The 25,000-nt window shown below is 34.7% G+C and overlaps 1 protein-coding gene across 1 annotated transcript in view; it reads left to right on the top strand.

The window, feature by feature from the left end:
- LOC136853995 (homeobox protein MSX-2-like) overlaps positions 1 to 22,344 on the top strand; it is a 54,252-nt gene extending 31,908 nt beyond the window's left edge. The window contains exons 2-3 of the mRNA XM_067129939.1: positions 18,886 to 19,079; positions 21,599 to 22,344. Coding sequence (XP_066986040.1) covers positions 18,886 to 19,079; positions 21,599 to 21,823 — 419 coding nt within the window. The 3' untranslated portion in view covers positions 21,824 to 22,344. The remainder of the gene's footprint in view (positions 1 to 18,885; positions 19,080 to 21,598) is intronic.
- Positions 22,345 to 25,000: the final 2,656 nt, after the last annotated feature.

The following is a 25,000-nucleotide window of genomic DNA, read 5'->3' on the forward strand; positions in this document are numbered from 1 at the left end:
ATATATATATATATATATATATATATATATATATATATATATATATATATATATATATATATATATATATATATATATATATATATATATATATATATATATATATTATAGCTTTTAGCTTTTCCAATATGACAACATTAGGATTATTAAACTAATGGAAAAAGAGAGCTTATCTGACCAAGATGCAATGACTATCTCGTCTAAGGGATATATATTGACAATAGATTTTAAAGTATATTTTCACTGAAAGTGTAGTTTGTTGTCGTAAGTGGTGTTTGGATATTTGCGGGTACGTGTGTGAATGGCTGGCGTTTGGATTGGGTAGGTCATGTATGTGTTACAATGCACACAGATTTTTTTTATTTTAATGTTTTTAATAAAAATCAATAATGATGAAAACATTCTAAGCACAATTTAATGGGCTAACTAGATTACCATTGCTAAATGGAAGAAATAACATTATAAAACTAAAATCGGAAGATTTTTTCCAACATGATTCTCATTTGCGAGTGAATTGGCTGAAATTTTTAGGAAATCTTCTTCCGTACTGCGGTGGAAAATGAAAAAATTCGTTGGTACTAAGTCAGTAAAATAACTGCACTTGCAATGCTTTTAAAAAACATTTGGGCCACCGCTCCCTAGACTAGAGTCGTGGGCAGTGATGAGAGGAAGGTGAGCGTTAGCGTTACAAAACGACTGGAAAACTCGACCAACAGCAAAACAAGTTTGTCGAACTAAAGTACTTCCGTCTTTTCCTCAGAAAGAACGAAGTTACCGAAGGTCATATGACGGAGGAAAAGAAGAATAACAATGACAGGAATCAAAACAATGAAACTCTACGCAATTTGGGATTTTAATGGTAATTAATTTGCTATGAAGCTCACGCGGAAGGAATCAGTAAATTTACAGTGACAAAACATGTCACTCCCATTGCAATCCTTTCAGGAAATGATCCCGTATGACGGGATGAGATCATGCCATCAGTATGTCTCCATAAGCTGAACTTTTGCGGAGCTGTGTAGTGAAGACAAAGTTGACGCAGACTGGTTTTCGGAGGATGTCTGGGATTTCATTGTTTCTGCAGGTCATGCTTGCGATTATTGCATGTCACACGGAAAAAGTATAATCTGTAAAATTAATTTTAAGGAATGTGTAAGAGAACTAAATACAAATTAAAACTAATTTATTTATTAAGTGATCGAAATCTAGATTAAAAAAACATGTACATGGATAATAAAGCCTTCTCCTTTTATAGTCGACTAAAACGACCTGAGAATTCTCTTAATAGAAGTGCCCCTCATTCCTATATCACTAAGAAAAGGGAACGTAGATGATGCTGTCGCCTTGTTCATTTAACCAAGTATATCGTTTCCATTGCGCGGAATATAACCTACGGTTTAGTCTTTATTTTCATAATACGGATTCTTTTGGACCACAAGAAGTAACTACAGGAAGCCAAAATGTTCTGCTACTCTGCGAACAGCTACTCGGCCAAAAAATATTCAGGAACGGAATGTTTGTCGTGTGTATGATCATCTCGAACAGCACTTTAGTGGGAGTTTCCTTCCACAACACTTCACATTTTTCCTGCTTTGAGTTTACTGGACTCAACCGGAATAAACCTGCATTTACTTTCCGAATGACGTACCTTCAGTATTTCTATGCTATTTATTGATATCGATAATTAGTTGTTTTTTTTTTTTTTTTTTTTTTTTTTTTTTTTTTTTTTTTTTTTTTTTTATAAGAGAGCATCTCTCTTCACTCAAGACATCCTTGTTGTGCAGTTTCCCCTCGGAACACTTTAATTTTTGTACCAAAAGAATGAGAAAGGCCAAAGTCGGACTGAACCAACTATTTGTCCCTAATGTATTTTCTTATGCATTCGAAAAAAAATAATTCTGTGTCCAGTCTCTTAGTTCCGTGGGTGGCTTTTACTAACGAAAATTCTGACATATCTCTCAAATACCTGAGAGTTGGTCAAGCACCATCTTCATGTTATACCCAAACTCTGTCAGAAAATCAGGTCATCGCATGAAACTGCGCAATAAACCACTCGTTCGAAAGCTGTACGCAGAGAATATCAGGGCTATCAAAATTTTCAGCAAAACAACAATAGTTTGATTGTGAGCTCAGTAGAAGAAAGAAATTAAAAATTTTTTAGTGATTTGTATGCAAATATTGGTTACCATCCGGTAGAGAGACAGACAGACAGACATACGAGCAGAGAGCACACGAATCGCAGAAAATAAGGGCGGCGATGATCAACACAAGTTCTGCAAATCCCACGCGGCGACTGATTTCAGTCGAGAGAAACAACATTATTCTCGTTTCAGTAAGATCATCTACCTTATCTGCTCATCTTAAAGAGATGTTACTTATTCAAAGGATAATAGTTAGCTTTGAAATGCTGACTTTTTACTGTATATATAAAATACGCGTCACAGATTGCGAAAGTTTCAAGTTTTGTGCTGCTGTTACTAGAGATCTCTTCAAAGGTGATTCAATATTTGCCATCCAGTTACAACCAAGAGGAAAAATAAATGCACGGATAGTTAATGAAATCCCTTAGAGCCACTTACAACAACTCGAGTGCAACTGCAATATAATAATAATAATAATAATAATAATAATAATAATAATAATAATAATAATAATAGGAAGAAGAAGATGAAGAAGAAAAAGGAGAAACTGGTATATGAGGCAATATCACAGTTCAGTCGGGAATGTTGATCTTCATCCAGAGTATGACTAACCTAAATTCTTCTGTGTATCTTCACAAGTATTAGGTAACTAAAACACTATTAATTAGCAAATAAATACTACATCAATTGCGGCAATTATTTTTCGATCAGCGTTCGCATGCGTGGCTTGCATTTCTCGTTTTCTGACCGGTACGACCAGGAAACGCTAATGGTATGACGATGATTCTTGTGTTCTCATACACACACACATCCATAGAATAAAGTTAGGCGTTTTGTAACCGAATGCCCCCCACGCCCATCCCCCCACCCACCCATCAATAATCATTCTGCAGATGCGTTAGGGTACCGAAAAGCGAGTCTCATCGAACTCCCCAATGGGAGTATTAAAGAGGCATATATAAAAGAAAATGCGCTGACTTAGGGAGAGTTTCCAGTGACTCAGATCGCTTTGACCAATTCGATAGAATGGAAATTCATCGCAATATTTTGCCGAGAAACCTACGGTAGCATTTTGCTTACCTGAAAAGTGCAGTGACTTATGTTGACCTACAGAATATTACAGAATAAAATAACCCGAACATGACGACATGTTGTAGAACCAAATTGGCATCTTATTTATATATTCATTTTTTAAAATGCATTCCACTACAACTGCAGTACTGAAAGTCAAAATGAAAATAACCTGAAAACATTACGTGGCCATTACATTCAGCGCTTAGGGGTAAAATCATGGCAATAAAGGAATAGGGGCCTCTCGGTTAAAATGGACCAGGGAAACGGTGAAGGTCAAAAATGCATGACCACTACGGCTAAGGCTTAAAGGTATCAACACACATCGTTGTCTGCCTATCCTGAAATACTTTCCCTCCATGCAAAACTATTTAAACGCGGTACGAAAATGTTCAAATGAAACTCTCCTTTATGGAGCCACACAACAGATCTGAAAGTAACGGTAATTCACCAGTTAATTTCCTCATTTGGCATATATTTCTAACTTTCAGTATTGAAAATTACTCAGCTGTTTACGCATCCCAAAAGAAATGGCGTCCTATGCAGCAGCATTCATATATTCGCTGAAATAAAAATCATCAGTCCTTAAATTTAATTTGTCGTCTGTCGTAAAATCAGCATCTAAATTTTCCCACTGCGAGTTTCATAACTGACGAATTTTCCATTTTGATTTTTATTTAACGGATGTGTTCCATGTCATGCATGGAGGACATTTGGATGGTTAATTATTCCCGATGCCGGAGTGGTATGATCTTATTTCTGATCGAGACAGATTTCTCCACCGCCCTTGTCTTTGTGATACAAATCTATCCCACCCGAGTAAGATTTCACCTGTTTTCGTGTAGCATTCAAGTGTGCCTTTCTCCGGCTAACAATTGACTATGAAATGTTCAGCACAGAGTGTTCTTTTTTAAGGCTCACTCAAAGACTTTTGATTTCATATCTCTCGCTGGCTTGCGGAGTTTACATGGACAAATTTCTAACGTGGAAGATTACAAAGTATGACAGACCGAAAATTCGCGGTGATCAAAGAATTTAATTGAATTTCAAGACTGGGATTTTATTTGAGGATTTTATGAGCATCAATATCTGTGAAGAATTCCCAGACCGGAAGTTCGCTGCTAGGACAAACAAATGCTAAGAACCCACCGATGCCTTATTTCTTAATAAAGAAGTTTTTTACAAACTACTCAGTCACTGGCGAGTTGAAAGTAATAATTTTCACTGGAAACGTTTTATTATAAGATTCAAGCCTGAAGAGCGTTCTTATATTTTTCAAGGAATTTTCAATTGCTTCCATTTGCAAAGATTATCCTGACTGGAACTTTTGGGTTACCTACGATCTGTTCGCACCCACCAAAGCAAAGGTGCCACTTCAAGGTTAACTTACACGTAAATGGAGTTATGCTTATAACTATAGTTCAGGTAATTTCTGTTTACTAATTTTGTTTATATTAACTGAATATTTTTGTATAAGACGAACCCTCACTTATCACTGAAATTACCGAAGCTGTAGTGATAGCTTCTTTTTTTATGAAGGTGTTCTTGATAAATAAGTCTGAGATGGAGTCATCATGCATGTAGCTTTAAGCTTTGACACCTTTCATGAATGACTCTCTTTTCAACAGATTTTGAATCACTGCTTTCTCATCAGCGGGACGGAAGGTTGTTTTTCCGCATGGGGGATGTTTTGCAATTAGTGCTCTAAAACCTTACAACTTTCCAAAGATAGGTTTTATTGACAAAAGTATTGAATTTTATATTATTGTGCCCGGTAATTCTAATTATTGACCTTTGCTTTTAGGAGATTAAGATATAGCTTTCCTGTGCAAGTTAATTTGTTTAATAGGTGTCCTCAAGGTTTTTCAGTTATGATTAGTGCCTACTATAACTTTTCTATGATTGCGTTCGCCTACTAAGTGATGGTTGTCAATGAGAAAACTTTTAAGAAAATGTGTAGTTATTTGAGGTCTTATTCTTTGGCAATGTATCAGTGCTTATGAAGTTCATGCGCGGAAGATTTCTACGAAAACTGCCAATGAACATCTGTAAGAATATTTCAATTATCACTCGTGAGTACAATACCATCACCAGGAGTCTGGGGCTTTCACTAATAACAATATTCTCTGGGGAAGTGTTCGTTTGTGACATGCACAGTTTGTGGTGAAATTTTGCATTGTTGATTCACTTTTTGGTGGGGTTTTCTTTTAAATTTCTCCAAATACTCATTGATTTATGATGTACTCAGCATTATCGAGACAGAAGTTTAATTGCACTTGTGCTTATAGGTACTGCAAAGCATATCATAAATTTCGTACTTGCTTTATAAAGGAAGTAATTCTCTCTCTCTCTCTCTCTCTCTCTCTCTCTCTCTCTCTCTCTCTCTCTCTCTCTCTCTCTCTAGGTTGAATAATCTTTATATTAGAAATTTTCTGTTGCTGTCTGAGGTGCAGTTACTTATGATGTGTGCGTGTGTGTATGTATGTATGTATATGTATATGTATATATATATATATATATATATATATATATATATATATATATATATATGTATATATACATATATGTATGTATATATATATATATATATATATATATATATATATATATATATATATATATATATATATATATATATATATATATAAAAGACTCTACTGGTCACTTTTTACCAGATATGTATGTAATTTCATTAACCACAATGTCCTCTTAACGTCTCAATTCCTTCTCATTTTGGAAACGCCTGTCACTAATACGCCTAATTCCAAATCAAGACAGATATAAAGTTATTCTGATGCCCGGCCGAGATTCGATGTTATCTAATTATAAACCATAAATGCACACTCTAGCCTAGGGCATCATAGAGTATTTAAAATTCTACAATAAAATGAAGGAAATAACACAGGTGTATGATCCATGGGATGAACCATCTCGGAAAACAGTTTTGATAAGCATTTCAAACTCTTTCGGACAAGAGCTGAAAAAACAACAGGCAAGTGCTAGCACTGGTATCTAGAATAAAATCCTGATTTTTTCCCATATTTCCACGTAATTCTAGCTTGGCAGCCAGAACAAATTCAACGCATAAGACGAAATCGTTCACATAAAAAGACACAATTTTGGTTGAGTTTCCCGGTGCTGCAAATAGAATTTACCATCTAGCTAATAGAAATTACAATAATTCCTTATAGAGGAAACTGAGGACATTAATTAGACTCACCTTCTCTCTTTGGGTCTGGCTCGTCTTCCATCCCGCCACTACTAAGGCGTGATTGTAGATTGGTTACTGGCCCTATAGGAAAAAGGCTGAACTGCTTCATCGAGCTTTTGAAACTAAGCAGTCAACTAGGGATGCCCCTCTCTCTGATACTTGTCATCCTGAACCCATTCTTACAAAATTTGTATTTTCTCTGGGGATGTTAAAACAAATCTTGATAAACCTGATAGCTGGAGTGGAGAGATCCTGATGGTTTCTTCCCTTTGTTTTTTAAAAAGGTTTCCAGTTTGTGTAGATTCTATAGATTTTTATGCCGACGTAGTATCTTTGTGGGTGGGCTGCGAGCTTGGTAATACATTGCCTCTTTCAAAGAGTGGAATATCTGCAGACTGCAGTAACTACAGGCTAATTTCTATTCTCCCTATGCTCTCCAAAGTTGCAGAAAAGCTTATTTTTAAGCCACCATTTAAATATGTGGAATCCAAAGGATTGTTAGCTGATAGTCAATTTGCATAACAGGAAGCAGTTAGGTACCTGCGACGGTCTTGTAGGTTTGACATGACATTTTAGCGCTGCTTTCGATTTATAAAATCAAAAGGCATTTATTTCCAAATTTCAGAATCTTGGAGCTGATGGATATATTTTAGGATTACTTCAAGATTCCCTTACAGGTAGCCACAGCGAGTACCTGTTGATGGGATCTTTAGTGAACCAAGTTCTATTGTGCTGTAATTCCACAAGATAGAGCTCTAGGTCAACTGCTGTTTTTGGTGTATGCAAGTGATATGGAAAGCAAGATTGTTCAGTAAGCTGATGATGCAACACTTGTAGGTGTAGTAGAGTCTCCACTTATTAGAAATGAAGCTGCCCTTAGCCTTAATCGTGATATGGAGTGTACTTGTGAATGGTGTAGACGGTGGGATATGAAACTGAACTCCAGTAAGACGAAAACACAGTTGATTAGTAGATCTAGTACTGATTACCCACCCCATCCTCTACTTCAGTGGATGGGACTCAGCTGATAGAGTCTGAAGCTTTACCTACACTTGACCAACATCTTACTTTTGAGAAACATCTAATGAAAGTGTAAGCAAATGCCTCCGCAGGTGAGGCATTATATGTAAGGCCTCATGTATTCATCGTGAGAGTTATAAAATCACCACAGCCTGTTTTGGGCCATTTAACTAATGTTCTCCTGTGTGCATGTTGCTTCTGCCAGAGATTTATCTCTTTTCAACAAAGTAGTTCGTAGTTGTAGGTTTCTGTTTCCTAACATTAGCATTTATGACTCGGAACAACGACGGATGGTCTCTTGTTTGTCAGTCTTTCGCAAGTTGTATTTCAACGCAGAACTTTTGCTATCACAGTTGATCCCTAATCCCCTTTTCCTGCCGAGGGAACCAGAGTTCTGAATAGCAGCACCAATATGCAGTAAATGTGCCTCACTGTCGAACTTCTCCGTTGCAGAGGTCTTTTATCCTTCACACTGTAAATTGAGGATGTTGCGCAATTAGAACCCCAAAAGTTCAAGCGAAATTGCAATATATGACTACCCAAAAACAATTCTCTTTGTACTTTCAATAACTGAATTAGTTTTATCGATTTATTTATTAATTTGTTATTCTATCTTTGTTTTCTAATAACTGGTCTGTTCTTTCTTTATTTCCCATTATCTTCTGTAATTTCTTTCAAATGAACACCATATTCTTTAGAAGCTTGAATCTGAAAATTCAAGTTAATATCCCCTGTATCCTATTTCACATATATAAGGTTCATCATCTGAATAATAATAAAATTTGACAGGCAAAATAATTTGCTTCCAGAATTATGTAGCTAATAAGTTACTAAACCAAATGAATAGAAAATTCTAGAACAAGAATTTGATTTTTACCGAAAACCTCATGGCATGTATTGTATGCCAATGGTATTCATTGAACAAGTGCCAAGTTCTCGTACTACTTAATATTTTATACTTACGAAGGCCATTTTATTTTGGTAAATCAACTGAACTGCATTAATTTCAAGGTTTTAATAAAAAAACAAACATCAAAATTAAGAGCATTTATACTTTTAGAAAGAAAGAAAGTAAATAATATTTACAAATATATACATACGTCAATTAGTCTGCCTACTCTCTCTCTCTCTCTCTCTCTCTCTCTCTCTCTCTCTCTCTCTCTCTCTCTCTCTCTCTCTCTCTCTCTCTCTCTCACACGTTGTTTTGTATGTAAACCTCTCTAGGCAGTTACTGCACCCAACTTTCTTGTCATAGAACCTACAAGATTTTGTTACATTAACTTCATAGCATTTGCATGCTTAATCAAGTTTTTTTTTATTTATTTTGATTTGCACTAACATTTCTTGAATCATGTTGCACCAGAGATTTTCAGTTGTGCTCAGGTCAGGAGATTTTGCTGGTCATTCTATCCTGATAAAATTTGGACGCATTTTAAACCATCTCGACACCATTTTGGCATTATGGATTGGAGAACTCCACATACTGGCTCTGGCTCGGGTCGCACTGTCCTTACTGGCGACACCTAAACCTCTTCCAGTGTCTCAAAGTACTGTACTGAGAGCTGTCGAACCCTTCAAGTAGTTCTCGTAAGAGTTCGATTCCTCCTACGGACACCAAAATTGCTTCATATTCTTTCATTAGGATCAAAGGTTTTGTAGTGATGAGCATACCCAAAAAGTGTGAAGAATTCGAGAAGAAGGCATTGTGGTTATTACAATTACATACGTATCTTGCAAAAAGTGACCAATAGATTCAATAAAGCTTTGTATATATGCCATAAGAAGTCTCTCATATATAAATATATATATATATGTATATATGTATGTATGTATATATATATATATATATATATATATATATATATATATATATATATATATATAATCAAAGATCACAGGGAAGAAATGGAGAAGTTTGCAAATCCTGACCGGTGTCGGCTTTATTGCTAAGTCATCCTCAAAGTTCTGATACAAAGAGGGAGTAATTCATAATATATGGTAGCAAGATAGTGCACATGAACATACAAATAGTTGGAATCCCATTATTCAAACATGAAAGGTCAAGTTTTACAAATCCTTCAGAAACCTTGCTCCCTTTTTCCTCGCCTTTGAACTACCTTCGTTAAAATGTAAACTTCTTTCATATTTTTATTACAATTAATGGATCAAGTTTACATATGGCCCACTGATATTCATGCTCTTACTGAAACTTTCTCTTATAAAACAAGATTCCCTGATGCTTATTTCTAGTGCATTATTAGAATCAACTATCTGTCCTGTTCTTGCCTCGTTGATTGACTGTTTTCACTAACATGTACAAAAATTTCGCTGTTTACTTTTTAGTCATCTTTTATGATGCTCTGTTCTTTTTTCCCAATGTTTTTCCAGTCTGACCAATTCAGTATTTAGTATACTCATACTTTAGTATTGGCGAGGAATTTCTGTATGAGGACATGCTTGATTGTTTTATAGTTCTTAAATGCTATATACTTTATTAACTCCAAATTTCTCAAGCCAATGTGGAATATATATATATATATATATATATATATATATATATATATATATATATATATATATATATATATATATATATATATATATATATATATATATATATATATATATATATATATATATATATATGTATATATATACTGTGTATATATATGTATGTATATATGTATTATATATAATATATACATATATATATATATATATATATATATATATATATATATATATATATATATATATATATATATATATATATATATATATATATATATATATATATGTATGTATATGCCAAAATATCAATATACCAAAATGAACGGGAAGCTACCAAATAGCTAATTCTCACTCCAAGGTAGTGAACCCACCCATCAAAGATTCTCTCTCTCTCTCTCTCTCTCTCTCTCTCTCTCTCTCTCTCTCTCTCTCTCTCTCAAGATCTCGGTCTCAAGATCTCGGTCAGTCTGAAAGAGGTCTATAAGCTGAGTCAGCGGTGGTCTTGCTAACCACATCAACAACGGGAGAATACAGTTGACCGATGTATATACTTTCCTCGACAAGTCTCGTTAATATGCGTCGGTTGCTATTGTCAGAATTTGCCGTTTATTGCTGGCGGTGTTGCTGCTGCTTTGGATACCGTTACTGATCGCGGTGGTTGCTATCGTACTTGGCGAATGATCAGACAAAGTGCCTCTGGAGGAGTTTTAAACAGATAAGTCATGTTTACTACACCTCTTTGGAACAGAAAGTACTGTACGTATTTCACTCAGTCATTTCAGCTACATTTCTGTACGTTTGCACATCTACATGATCTACATGATCCTATTTTGTATTGACTTAAACACTAATTAAAGCCGCTTTTTTTTTTTTTTTACCTTCGCAGGGAAGCAAGTCGTACCTTACAGATAAGTGTAACAAAGCGAAAGTTAAACAGTAGGAAGCGAGCCAGTCAAAATCCTTTGGTCATTATCATAAATTGCATCATGACAGTGAATTTTACTACAACAAATACAAGGCGACTCTTTATTGGATTCATTTGGGGTAGACTACTTCATTGTAAATATTAATGAATCCCTGAATTCCAAATTTCATCGTATATTCCCAAAAATATGCTAAAATCGTCTTGGTTAAGTGATAGAACGATTGGAGTCAAGTGAATTGGCGAAGAAGACTACAAGTCACATATTGAAAGGAATTTATTTCTGGTGATAGAAATTCATTTCTCGCTATAATGTGGTTCGGATTCCACAATAAGCTGTAGGTCCCGTTGCTAAGTAACCAATTGGTTCTTAGCCACGTAAAATAAGTCTAATCCTTCGGGCCAGCCCTGGGAGAGCTGTTAATCAGCTCAGTGGTCTGGTAAAACCAAGGTATACTTAACTTATTGAAAGGAGTATGCCAACTTGTCACGGCTGTTCATGAAAGCCCAATGACTGCTGCTGAAAACCCTTGTGGACAGAGTCAACGGACCCAAGAGGGCTTCAAGATAAGGGATCACAAAATAAAACGAATATATGCGTCTGAATTTAGAAGACGTCAGTAGAAAGCAGAAATAAATTTGCTCCTCGCTTAAGCATTTGAAGATCAGAAGGCTCAAGAACTGCACTAAGCAAACTATTCCACATTCCAGTTGTAGCCAAGATACAACTGGTAGCAAACCGAGTAGTTTTCAGCCTGAAACTAATAAAACGACACACTGTTTGCGGCAGCAACCTGCCCTGTGTTGCGAGCAAAAAAAAGTTAGGTCAGGTACAAAAGAATGCAGGGGATGTTTGTCGTTGTAGTGCATTTTATGCAACAAACATGAGAAACTCATTTTATGTCTATGCCACAAGTCAACATTAAGAGTTGGAAAAATAAACTTATTGATGACAAATTTATTTTGAGATGAGAGTGGGTTCCGCGACACCACACTGGAGAACATTGCTCCAAACTAGGAGGAAGAAAAGAGTTAAAACAATTGGATATAATTGCTTCATCACTAAACATTCGAAAACATTTCAACAAGATACCAGTTTTTTTTAAGAAACAGATGAGGCAATATTACGTATTGCTTCTAATAAGTTAATATCTTATCAAAAGTTACCCTAGAATCTTTAAAAAAAGTCACTGACATATAAAACCATACCATTAATATGTGAATGAGGATGAAAAGACAAATGCGTTCAGGGGCGACTAACTATCGTACTTTGAGTTTTAGGAAGGTTATGATTCTTACTCAAAAGCTACTCGTGGATACGTGCCACATCTCTGTTTAATGATTCTGTAACCACGGACCTGAGGCGCGCAAAAGAACAGGAGCTAGAAGAGCAGCATCACTGGTGCATGCAATCCATGGGGTTCTGCCTTTTGACAGGTCATTTAAAAGTTTTATAAAAGATCCACCATTCCAAACGATCTTAGCTTGTAGATAATTGCTTTGCGATCCACGACCTCCAAGGCTGCACTAAAATCTAAACTGACCATGCGTGCCTCTGTGCGCTCCAAAGCATTCTGCGAAATGGTTGATATTGGCAAGAGTGTATCACAAGTACCAAGGCCTTTATGAAACCTAAATTGTAATGCTGGTAGAAGGTTATTATCTTCAAAAAACTTACAATGACGCTTAGAGAGCAGCTTCTTAAAAACCATGGATACAATAGAGGCACCTCTGAAATTATCCTATATTCTGAGAGGGTATGAGGACGGACTATTCTCTTAGGCGATGCAGCAATGTTTCCATTTGTCCAAACAGAAGGAAAACTTGCAACTCTTCCAATATTCGGAAAATAGTAGTAATCTTAAACGAAATCACCGCTTACGGTCATCACCACTGGAGAGCAAATGCCCACTTAAACTGCACCTCAAGAGCCCAATTAATTGTTCCTCCATATATGATGATCTTATTTTTTACGGTAGGCAAGCCTACTTGCAGCATTAAACCTTGGTTTATCTTTAAGACGAAACTAGATGATTTTAGAAGGAATTCTCCTCATAATTACAGTGCTAAGCCAATCGTTTAAACATTCAATAATATTCTAACTTCTATAAATGTCGTTCGAACTGAGCTCCATGACATCACGATAAATAGGCCTACCACCCAAACTGGCCTGGGATTTCCAGAATGCCTTTCTTGAAAAGCCAGCATTAAGAACAACCCGATCCATCTCCACATTAACCTTAATCAAACTAGGATCAGATGAGCTCACAGATGAACCTACTCCCCGCAACAACTGTAAACACAAGGTCAAGATGGTTGCCATATTGGTTTGTGGATTCATTTATTAATTGCTCACAACCAGAAATAGTGAAAAAATCTGAACCAGCAACTGAATGACTGACATTCAGTGTAACGAGTACTGTCATCACCAACGCAAAATGAAATAAGCCTTGGAGTCAGTTTCCTGAACTCCTGCAATTTTGGTAGGCAAGTAACCGTAAATGGAGTAATCTAAATCCGGGTTCTTTAGCTACCAAAGCATCAAGATTTATTAGTCTGCCACAGACTTTAACCACCTGTGTTTCATGGCAACTACAACCATACAGAGGTTTTTGAGATGTAGAGAAACCCTTTAATATACATTCCACGGGCCCTTCGAATGGCGTTGCACTTGAGTAAAATGAGATTCCAAAACCTGGGTCAGCAGTTCTGAAACGTGTCGCAAGCCACAGGAGTTTGAAAACAAAAGAAAATATCACAATTGAAAACATCAACATCTGAGTCATTTTTATTCTTGAAAATTCCATGGGTATCGTTTTATAAAACCCGACATTTTCCGTATTCGATTCTGTGGACCAGGATTCAGTTCAATATCGCCAAATACGTATAAAACGAACATAAGGGAATATTGGAAACTTAGCAAAAAATACCAGGAACAACATATATATAAAATCAAAATAAAAACGTGTTTAACTATAAAAAACACAAAATTACCACCGGAATGAAACTGGCCAACTAGGACAAATACTTCTCCAGACTTGCCAGACACTGAAGGAAGGACAATAGTGATGGTTTAGAAAATGAAGTCACGGGTAAAAATAAAGAAAATTAAATGATAGTGATAAGGGTCCCTTGCTTGCTTTCTCGATTTCTCTCATCGTATACAGTTAAATCAGACGAAATTGCAGACACCCAAAGAAATACTTTGAAAATTAGCGAACTTTTAAATATTTCTCCAACTTAACCGTGAAAACGTGATATAATCATGAGTAGATAAATTTCAGTTTTCAAACACTTTCATCTCAAAAGGAATATATATATATATATATATATATATATATATATATATATATATATATATATATATATATATATATATATATATATATATATATATATATATATATATATATATATAACCACACTTCTGAAGGCTGATAAACAATATAAGTATGAAAGAAAGTAACAAGACTTCAAACAACTTTAACAGAATTCAGATCCCTTATATTCACATATATATAAATTTTATATATATATATATATATATATATATATATATATATATATATATATATGTGTGTGTGTGTTTTTGTGTGTATGCATATATATATATATATATATATATATATATATATATATATATATATATATATATATATATATATATATATATATATATATATATATATGAGCTCTTAATAGTCTTACTTTTTATATCTTAAACGCTCAAGAGTTTTAACTGCATTAAATTCTCTTCAGTTTCTGGTGATGATTTTTCGTTCTGAGAACATTAAACTCTTGTCATTCTAAGTACAGCATTTCATTGTTGACCCTTTTCCATCCTGGCCGTGTTGGTAAAAGCATACTTTTTCTATAATCTTCGGCCTTTTGAATGAAGAGAGACTTTCCGATCGCTGAAACCTAATTATTTTCTTTTTGACTTTTATCCTTCAATCAATTAGTCCAAAGTCAAAACCACACTACGTGTCTAATGTTTCAATCTGGTTTGACCGTTTACTAGATTCGTGATTTATTTCAGTTTTTCGTTCCGGATACTCTCTCTCTCTCTCTCTCTCTCTCTCTCTCTCTCTCTCTCTCTCTCTCTCTCTCTCTCTGGAAACAGATAGAAGGAATTACCGAAAACATCATGGAACTAAAATTATCAAAAAGAGCAAGCAGAGGTAGATTAATAGTGCCAAAAACGATACCAGGAAAATTAAGGAAAGCACACAGGACATTAATCCACCACGCACCAGCATCGATAATGCAGCGTCTATTCAATGCGCTACCAGCTCATCTGAGGAACATAACAGGAGTGAGCGTAGATGTGTTTAAGAATAAGCTCGACAAATATCTAAGATGCATCCCAGACCATCCAAGACTGGAAGATGCAAAATATACCGGAAGATGCGTTAGCAACTCTCTGGTAGACATCAAAGGTGCCTCACACTGAGGGACCTCCTGGGGCAACCCGAACGAATTGTAAGGTCTGTAAGGTCATATATTTCCGCTTTTGATGCATGAAAAAAATCATCTAATTTCACAAGGATTGTTTGAATGTTTTTCACTTTTTCTCATTCTTTCTTTGTTTATCGGCCTTAAGAAGTGTGGTTTTATATGTGTGTATATAAGTATATATGCACACTATATATATATATATATATATATATATATATATATATATATATATATATATATATATATATATATGCACATGTATATATATATACTTACATACACACATATAGAACTACACTTCTTAAGGCCGATAAACAACGTAAGAATGAGAAAAAAGTAAAAACCTTTAAGCAATCCTTGTGAAATTAGATGATTTTTTTTATTTAGCAAAAATGAAAATATATGAGAGAGAGAGAAAGAGAGAGACAGACAGACAGACAGACAGACAGACAGACAGACAGACAGAGAGAGAGAGAGAGAGAGAGAGAGAGAGAGAGAGAGAGAGACCATCCGGAACAAAAAACTGAAATAAATCACGAATCTAATGAACGGTCAAATCAGATTGAAACAATAGTCACGTAGTATGGTTTTGACTTTGGACTAATTGATTGAAGCCTAAAAGTCAAAAAGAAAATAATTCGGTTTCAGCGACCAGAAAGTCTTTCTTCATTCAAAGGGCCGAACCTTATAGAAAAAGTATGCATTTACCAACACGGCCAGCATGGAAAAGGGGCAACAATGAAATGCTGTACTTAGAATGACAAGAGTTTAATGTTCTCCGAACGAAAAATCACCACCAGAAACCTGAAGAGAATTTAATGCAGCTGAAATTCTTTGAGCGTTTGAGATATAAAAAGTAAGCCTATTAAGAGCTCGCTGTACAGCAAGATGAAATCTCTGGAACAATTTCCGGAAAAAGAAGACAGATCTTCAGAACGGAAAATAGAGTTTGACGACATGAAAAGAAGAGGAAGCGTTTCTCTTAGCTCATTCACAAAATATGCTGACGCTGAAATTCTGCTAATGAACAGAAAGCAATGCTTCATGAAACAATGTTGAATGAGTCTTCTCTCTCTCTCTCTCTCTCTCTCTCTCTCTCTCTCTCTCTCTCTCTCTCTCTCTCTCTCTCTCTCCCTCATACAAACTCTCAAACAGACACACCGGTAACTCGCTCTCTTAGAACGTGAACAAGCTACTTTCTCTGTTTTCCGATTTTTTCTTATCTAAAGAACATAGTTGACTAAAAGTAGAGTAGATTTATATTTTTCTATATGGCTAAATACATAATCGCTTAAAACCACTAAGGAATCTCTTCAAGGATCCTCGGCGTAAGCCTTACCATCTGAAATACGAGTATACAATAAATGATGGAAAAAGCATAATACGTGGATTCTGTGATGACTATTTACGTAGTATTGTGTCCGAATGCTCTAGAAAATTGCTGTTGGCTGAAGCAGAATAATAATGACCCAGAGAATAAAAAACACTTGTCAACAAAGCTGTCACTAAAATGACTGATGGAAATGGGCGTGCAGTAGACCCTTGAAGTTTGAAAAGCCAGGGTTGTTCACTTTAAGTGGTCACAAACCAAGAGACACTTAAACTGTCTCTCTCATCATACAAAACCATTGATCTGCTTAAATTTTGCCGGCAAAAGTTTGCCATTTATATATATATATATATATATATATATATATATATATATATATATATATATATATATATATATATATATATATATATGTATATATATATATAATATATATATATATGTGTGTGTGTGTTTCTATATATATGTGTGTGCATATTATATATATATATATATATATATATATATATATATATATATATATATATATATATATATATATATATATATATATATATATATATATATATATATATATATATATATATATATATATATATATATATATATATATATATATATATATATATATATATATATATGTGTGTGTTTTTGTTTATCTCTTGCCATGGTAGGTCGACCCCAGTGCTCCTCAAATATTTCTTAACTTTGTAATTTTTGTGTATCTTTTTCTGTATTTTTGTCTGAACTTTTAATCAACATATGTGCTTTTAATTTTCTGCGTACCTTTGTCAATCTTGAGTGTACTTTTAAGTATGTGTGAGGTTTTGGTTTTCATATTAATTAGTGTATAAACGATTTTTTAGATAACTAGCAAATTCATATACTTTTTTATTGGTCGTTATTTATTGTACAGAACCCTGATGATGTATTCAGCTGAATGCGAAAGGCGTCGAAATAAATTATAGTACGTCGCCATGTTTGTTCCTGCTCCTGCTCCTGTATATACATATATATATATATATATATATATATATATATATATATATATATATATATATATATATATATATATATATATATATATATTTATTTATTTATGCAGTTCCTACTATAGTAAATGACATTATCTGCGGAGAACATCTTTTTATCTAGACTTTGAATCAGTCTTTACTTACTCTTTTCTCTTCAGGAAAGCTTTCATGAATAAGGAAATATAATTCTTGTTTCTTTCCATTTACTTATTATAGTCGACGGACCGTTTCCCCACTTGCAGGCACCGTCGATAGCTGGAAAAACGTTCCGTCGAATATAATAAGAAAATGGAAGCAAATTATTTTTCCTTATCCCTGAAAGCTTTCCTGAAGAGAAAAGAAGTACAGACTGATTCAAAGTCTAGACGAAAAGATATTCTCTGCAAATAATGCCATTGACTTCAATAGGAATACAGTGGAATATATATTTATATAAACATATATACTACGATATATATATATATATATATATATATATATATATATATATATATATATATATATATATATATATATATATATATATATACTGTATATATATATATCTTCAAAATACTATAATGAAATTGGTTTATCTAGGAAGACGATGGTTACAGGACTAATGGCTAAATTTCAAAACGGGGAAAATTTCTTTTAACATTTAAAAGCTGAAAAAATAACAGATACTGTGGCAACTATTGCAAATTAGAGCAAGTTCATATTAACTATGATTTCATTTTTTTTGTAACATAAAATTAAAAGGAAAAAATGTCAAAACTAAAAAAACAAACATTCAAACACAGTAAGTAATGTGTGCCTGACACTTTTTTTAGATTTATTCTCTTTCCCCATCAACAGTTCCGAATCTTTTAAAAGACTTTTCTTTATAATATATTTCATGTTACTTAGCTGATATGTCACTTACGGTATACACGAAAGCAATTTTGATGTATGTTTATCAAAATTTTTTTCGAATCTCCTGAGAAATAGTAAATAATGCACTTTCGGCGCTGATAAGCGCCGTACTTTGACTCCCGTTTTAAATATCAAATTAATAAACATTTTTATTTCCGAGTTATTATTAAGGCTGTTCACAGATTGTCAGCCCGAATGAAAATGCATCACACATTCAGTTTAACAGAAGAAGCAAATATATACCAGAGATAAGAGACCTCCAATAATCGCATTGCTCTTTCTTTGCTTCTCAGAATCTCCAGAGCCTCCCAGATTCACGGGACCTATGAAGGTGAACCTACGAAAGCACAAACCCAACCGAAAGCCTCGAACCCCGTTCACAACGCAGCAGCTCCTTTCGCTCGAAAAGAAGTTCCGCGAGAAGCAGTACCTGAGCATTGCCGAGAGGGCGGAATTTTCAGCCTCTCTCAACTTAACCGAGACCCAGGTAAGACAGAGGGCGGATGTTCATTCTGGTGTGACCTCTTGTGACCCTTGGCGGTGCTGACCACAAGGGACTGTGTTGCTGAATAACTCGCGGCTTCTACAACTGACACAAATACACATTTATCAGTTATGATATTCATCACTCTTTCCAGGGTAACGATAATGCTATTGTGTCAGTTTCCTTCTAGCCCGTGATGAGTGCGAAATGACAAAGAATTTTTAGGTTAGAAAATTCAGAAATAGCCAGGAAATTATCAGATAGATTTGTAGGGAAACTGTTCTGATAACAATTTTAAACGGGTCGTTAGAGGCGGACGTAAACACACACACACGCACGCACACATTCACACACACACACACACACACACACACACATATATATATATATATATATATATATATATATATATATATATATATATATATATATATGATTGTCTACCAGTTTTTAAACACGAAGATGTAAATGTCAGTGTTATCCAACCCCCAGCACAAAAAGCTGAAAATGTAATAACAGGAAAATCAAAGTGAAAAATTCCAGAAGTTTTGTCTTTAAACAACTTCATAAAAACATTATTTATTCTTGAAATGTCACGATAAGTCGCCTTTGAACCCTAATTTTCATTTTGATACTGTTTCAGTCTTTTTGGCTTGAACCTAGTATGTATATATATATATATATATATATATATATATATATATATATATATATATATATATATATATATATATATATATTTTTTTTTTTTTTTTTTTTTTTTTTTTTTTTTTTTTTTAGTCAATTCGTGTAATAAGCAACTATATTTCGGCCAACTGGCCCTAGTTTACGTAGAAGGTGTTTAGACTGGTCCAGTTTGGGTTCCTGAATGCATTCCGCCCCGGACTTGTTTTCATGCAGATTTCTTGTGCGGTGTCCTTGCTAGGGGTTGGACCATAATTAAGATCTCAGGACTTTGGACTCCAGTTGACCTGAGAATTGTACACCGACGAATATCTGACGGTCGGTCTGACTGAATAACCTTTTTAATAAAAAGATTCGTGATGGCTTTGTACTTGATGTCTTCCGTCCAGTGTTCTGGTAATTCACATTATCTCTCTAGCCTATGGTAGGTAATTCCAGAACCTTTCTCCTGTACGGAAAGGTACTTTTTTAAATAAAAAAGATGATACAATCCAACTCATGCGATGCCGATATATAATAGCTCATTAAAATTGCTTTGTGAATTTCATGGGATTAAAAAAAAATAACAAACTGTTAGATTACCGAAAATACACACACACACACACACACACACACACACACACACATATATATATTTATATATATATATATATATATATATATATATATATAATATATATATATATATATATATATACATCAATTTTTGTCACATACACTGTTACATTTTTTATATTCACAAATATTAAGCCACAATATCGTTTGATATTCATTTCACAATACATGTGGAATAGCTAACACCCAAGGAAAATTATAATTGATAAGTGCTTCATCACCAGTGGGATTCGAGTCACTGCCTGATTGAAAAGCACCGACGTACAGTGACTTTTGACCACTGAGCCATCAGGAGAGGTGTAAGTTGATATTGACTCTGATGTATCCAGATTTTTGCATAATTAGCCACGTGTTACAGAGTTACGAATAAGGTATCAAGGCGGAGGTGGGTTGATATCGATTCTAAGAACAAAAACCTGAATTCGAAAGCCATATGAACAGCAGAGTCAGTATCAGTCTATGCCTCTCTTGAGGGTTTAATGGTTAAAATTCACTGTACATCGTTGTTTCTGAACCAGGGAGCAGTTCGAATCCCACTGGTAATGAAGCGCTTATCAGTTATAATTCCCCTTGGGAGTAAGTTATTCTCAAGTTTTGTTTTACTGGATACTATTATACTGTATATATGTATATACATATATATGTGTGCGTGTGCGTGTTTATATATGTATATATATATATATATATATATATATATATATATATATATATATATATATATATATATATATATAGATATATATATATATATATATATATATATATATATATATATATATATATATATATATATATATATATATATATATATATATATATATATATATATATATATATATATATATATATATATATATATATATATATATATATATATATATATATATATATATATATATATATATATATATATATATATATATATATATATATATATATATATATATATATATATATATATATATATATATATATATATATATATATAATTTGTGTTTATGCATATATGTATTTGTGTACATATATATTGAAATTAAGTATGACATTATGCTAAATCAATAGCATTACTATTCACTACCACCTTAATTTTAATTGCCCTTTAGACTCCTCGAATAATAATAAGAAGACCAAGTGGTAAAAGCTTGCGTTTTTTTTTTTTTTTTTTGTACCTTAGGTCAACATCACGATCTTCGTTGTTACCGGACTTCTTTCCTTCCTTGCAGGTGAAGATATGGTTCCAGAACCGGCGGGCCAAAGAAAAGCGTCTGAAAGAAGCCGAGTTGGAGCGACTTCGCTTTGCCTCCCGTCCTCTACTTCCGCAGAGCCCCATCATGCCTCCATCGTCATTCATACCCCATCTCCTTCTGGCCCACTCCTTCCCACATCTCCACCACCAAGAGGTTCGCCCGCCAGGGGGAGCTTACGCTCCCTCTTCGTCCGGAAGCTGAAGCTACAGGGATTCCTCACTATTTTTTAGCCCAGTGGTACCAGAGAACTACTGCGTGACGTCACCAGGCTCCTGATGATGGGTAGAGGAGGGTAGGGAGGCTCCCCAACGATTTTCCAAATTCACTTCAGTATCCGACCGGAAGTGGATTTCATTTCTGACTCCAATCGACACGCCTATAAAACTCTATAGAAAATTAACCATACTTTTTAAAATACATAATACTATTCTTGTCCACTTAGAGTGTAAATGTGATATGGGTTGTTCTTTGTGCGCACTTTCCTTATAATTTTTAGTTACTTCAATGAAAACTAGATGTGGTTTGGTTGTAGTTTTACTGATGGGCTTATCAGAGCTGAAGTGTCGACTTTTTCCCACAAAGAACTAAATGTTTTCTCTATCGTTTTTGTCACTATTTCATAAGCCCTTCATCGTGATCTATCCTCTTAATTGCTATGGACTGTTTTGAAACGCACTTTATTTTTTGTTATTAATGATGCGTCAATAAATTTATCAATATTTCCCAATAGCATTTGACTAATTCTTTTTGTCTCATGACGCGCAATACACAAAAGAGTAGTTATATAACTCTAAGCTGGGCTTTAATGAGGCAGCATTCAGTGTGGAAGAACTTTTTGGTGCATAAGCTTTTTGAAACGTTCCAGTCTAAAGGTTTCACCCTGGACGACCAACTTTGCGAGATGTTTCATGTGAATTTAAGAAAGAGTTGCCACTACCAAGAAAAGTCAAATCGACCACATGACTTCTAAGCGTCAATTGAGAAACAGTTTGGTAACGACTCAGCATTAGATCGATGGTATATGAAATGTATTTGCTGGAAACGGCGATGTACCTAACATATTATTTTGTGTCATTAAAAATAAAGCTGCAAAGATGTAAATCTGCCGAAACTTTGTTTCAGACTTGTGCCCACGACTAGTGCCAAGATGATTTTCTGTCATTTAATGCTTTCTCAAGGTAAAACACAAAGTCCCCCCCCCCTCTCAATGTTAACATCTAGATCAACAAAGATAGGTCTGCTAATTTAATCTATTTGAATGATTTTATAAGCCTGCGAGTCAGTTGAATTAGGCTACAGTAAAATCCTATTTTTTTTTTTTATTTTGATTAAATATGAAATAATGAATTACTACATTATGCCACAACGCTTCAGATTCAATCATTGCGTTTATAATTATTAGATAAATAATCGACGAACATTCACGTGCCAGTTGACAAAATGAGAAAAAGACCCATTAAGTGAAATTTGTTTCTATTTTCTTCGTATAAATGTATATATTATAATATATACATTTTTACAGATGTGCAATTTACAAAATACTGCTCTCAGCCTAAGATAGCTCCTGCTGCCATTTTCTGTGCCTTGTGGTGTGAGTTCCAGGTTACGAAAGGAGGGGCTATAGTAACTTCAGGACGGAATTTTCAGAATTGCTCAAGTGTGAAAATTTGTAAATAACAAGAAGAATACAGTTTCGCTTAATGGGTCGTTTTCTCCCATTGTTATAACTATCACTATGCCTGTAAGTGAGAAAGAGAGCAAAAGCGAATTAGAGTAAGATGAACATGAAAAAAAGATATTTAACAAGTAAAAAACGTCGGCGCAACCGAGTTTTATGTACAGCCGCTACAGCCTATAGTCAAGGCCACCGAAAATGGCTCTGTCTTTAGGTGGTCTCAGTATAATGCTGTATGAGCTGCGGCCCATAAAACTTTAACCACGGCCCGGTGGTGGCCTATCCTATATCGTTGCCAGAAGCACGATTATGGTAACTTTAACCTTAAAGAAAACAAAAACTACTGAGGAGGCTGGAGGGCTAAAAATTCGGTATGTTTGATGATTGGAGGGTGGGTGATCAACATATCAACTTGCAGCCCCCTAGCCTCAGTAGTTTTTAAGATCTGAGGGCGGACAGAAAAAGTGCGGACAGAAAAACGTGTGGACAGAATAAAGTGCGGACGGACAGACACAGCCGGTACAATAGTTTTCTTTTACAGAAAACTAAGAAGCCTTCTTCACAGCTCAGTCCCTGGTCGGAGGCTTTGTTTTCGAAGAGCCTTTTCCAGGTGCTTTTATCACTCACTGATAAAAGAGCCAAATGTATTTGCTCGTATGAGCAGCGGTGAGTAATGCTAGAAAAAGTGTTCCAAGGTTTAACAACAAAAAGAATGGAAGAACTGGAGTGCTTGCATGTGTAGCATTGTCGTACGTCAGCAGAACGTGGGTGCTGATACACCTCAGATTAACTGATGACCTGGTTTTAAATTATTTGGCGCTAGATTCCAAAATCAGTAATACACAATAATCTGAAGGGCTCCAGTAATAGGAACTGTTGCAGAATATTCCTATTAAGTGCAGCTTGTGGGAGATGGCCATACAAGATGCCTTCAGGAGATAGTATTCTGGATAGCAACAACCATTAATGAGGAAAGGAAACGACTTCGTTGCCAAAACCAGCTACATATGTCTAGAGAAGAGAGATATACTCTGGCAATGGCAGCTCAAAAGATCTCAAACATGTGACCCAATACTCAGAAACACTATCTCTGTTAATAAAGGAAAACTGCTGAAGTTCCTCACTGGATGGGTCGATATCGTACTCCGCTAGCACTCTGCTAGGCCCGCGTTCGATTCCCCGGCCGGCCAATGAAGAATCAGAGGAATTTATATTTCTCGCTATAATGTAGTTCGGATTCCACCATAAGGTGTAGGTCCCGTTGCTAGGTAACCAATTGGTTCTTAGCCACTTAAAATAAGTCTAATCCTTCGGGCCAGCCCTAGGAGAGCTGTTAATCAGCTCAGCGGTCTGGTTAAACTAAGGTATACTTAACTTGCAAACAATTAGTTGCCGTGGCATTGCATCTCATATTTTTGTAGTGACCTGAAGAGGATCATGTTACAGTCAGAGCTAGTGCCAAATATCACCAAAAGTTTAAAATGCTTAAGAACTGTATCGCTTATCCAGCACAATGCAAATCGTAGAGCTGGAATGCACGAAAAGAAATAATGATCAGAAATAATGGTCCAGCTTTACTGGAGTTTAGTCTCACATAAACAACAGCGCCTTTTTCCTTTTTACTCATCAATTCCAGATCTCTGTTGAAGTTACTTCCTACTATATTTCCCATAAGTAGGAACAAATAACTAAAACAAGATGTT

Source organism: Macrobrachium rosenbergii, chromosome 28, assembly GCF_040412425.1.
Source record: "Macrobrachium rosenbergii isolate ZJJX-2024 chromosome 28, ASM4041242v1, whole genome shotgun sequence".
Lineage (NCBI taxonomy): Eukaryota > Metazoa > Arthropoda > Malacostraca > Decapoda > Palaemonidae > Macrobrachium > Macrobrachium rosenbergii.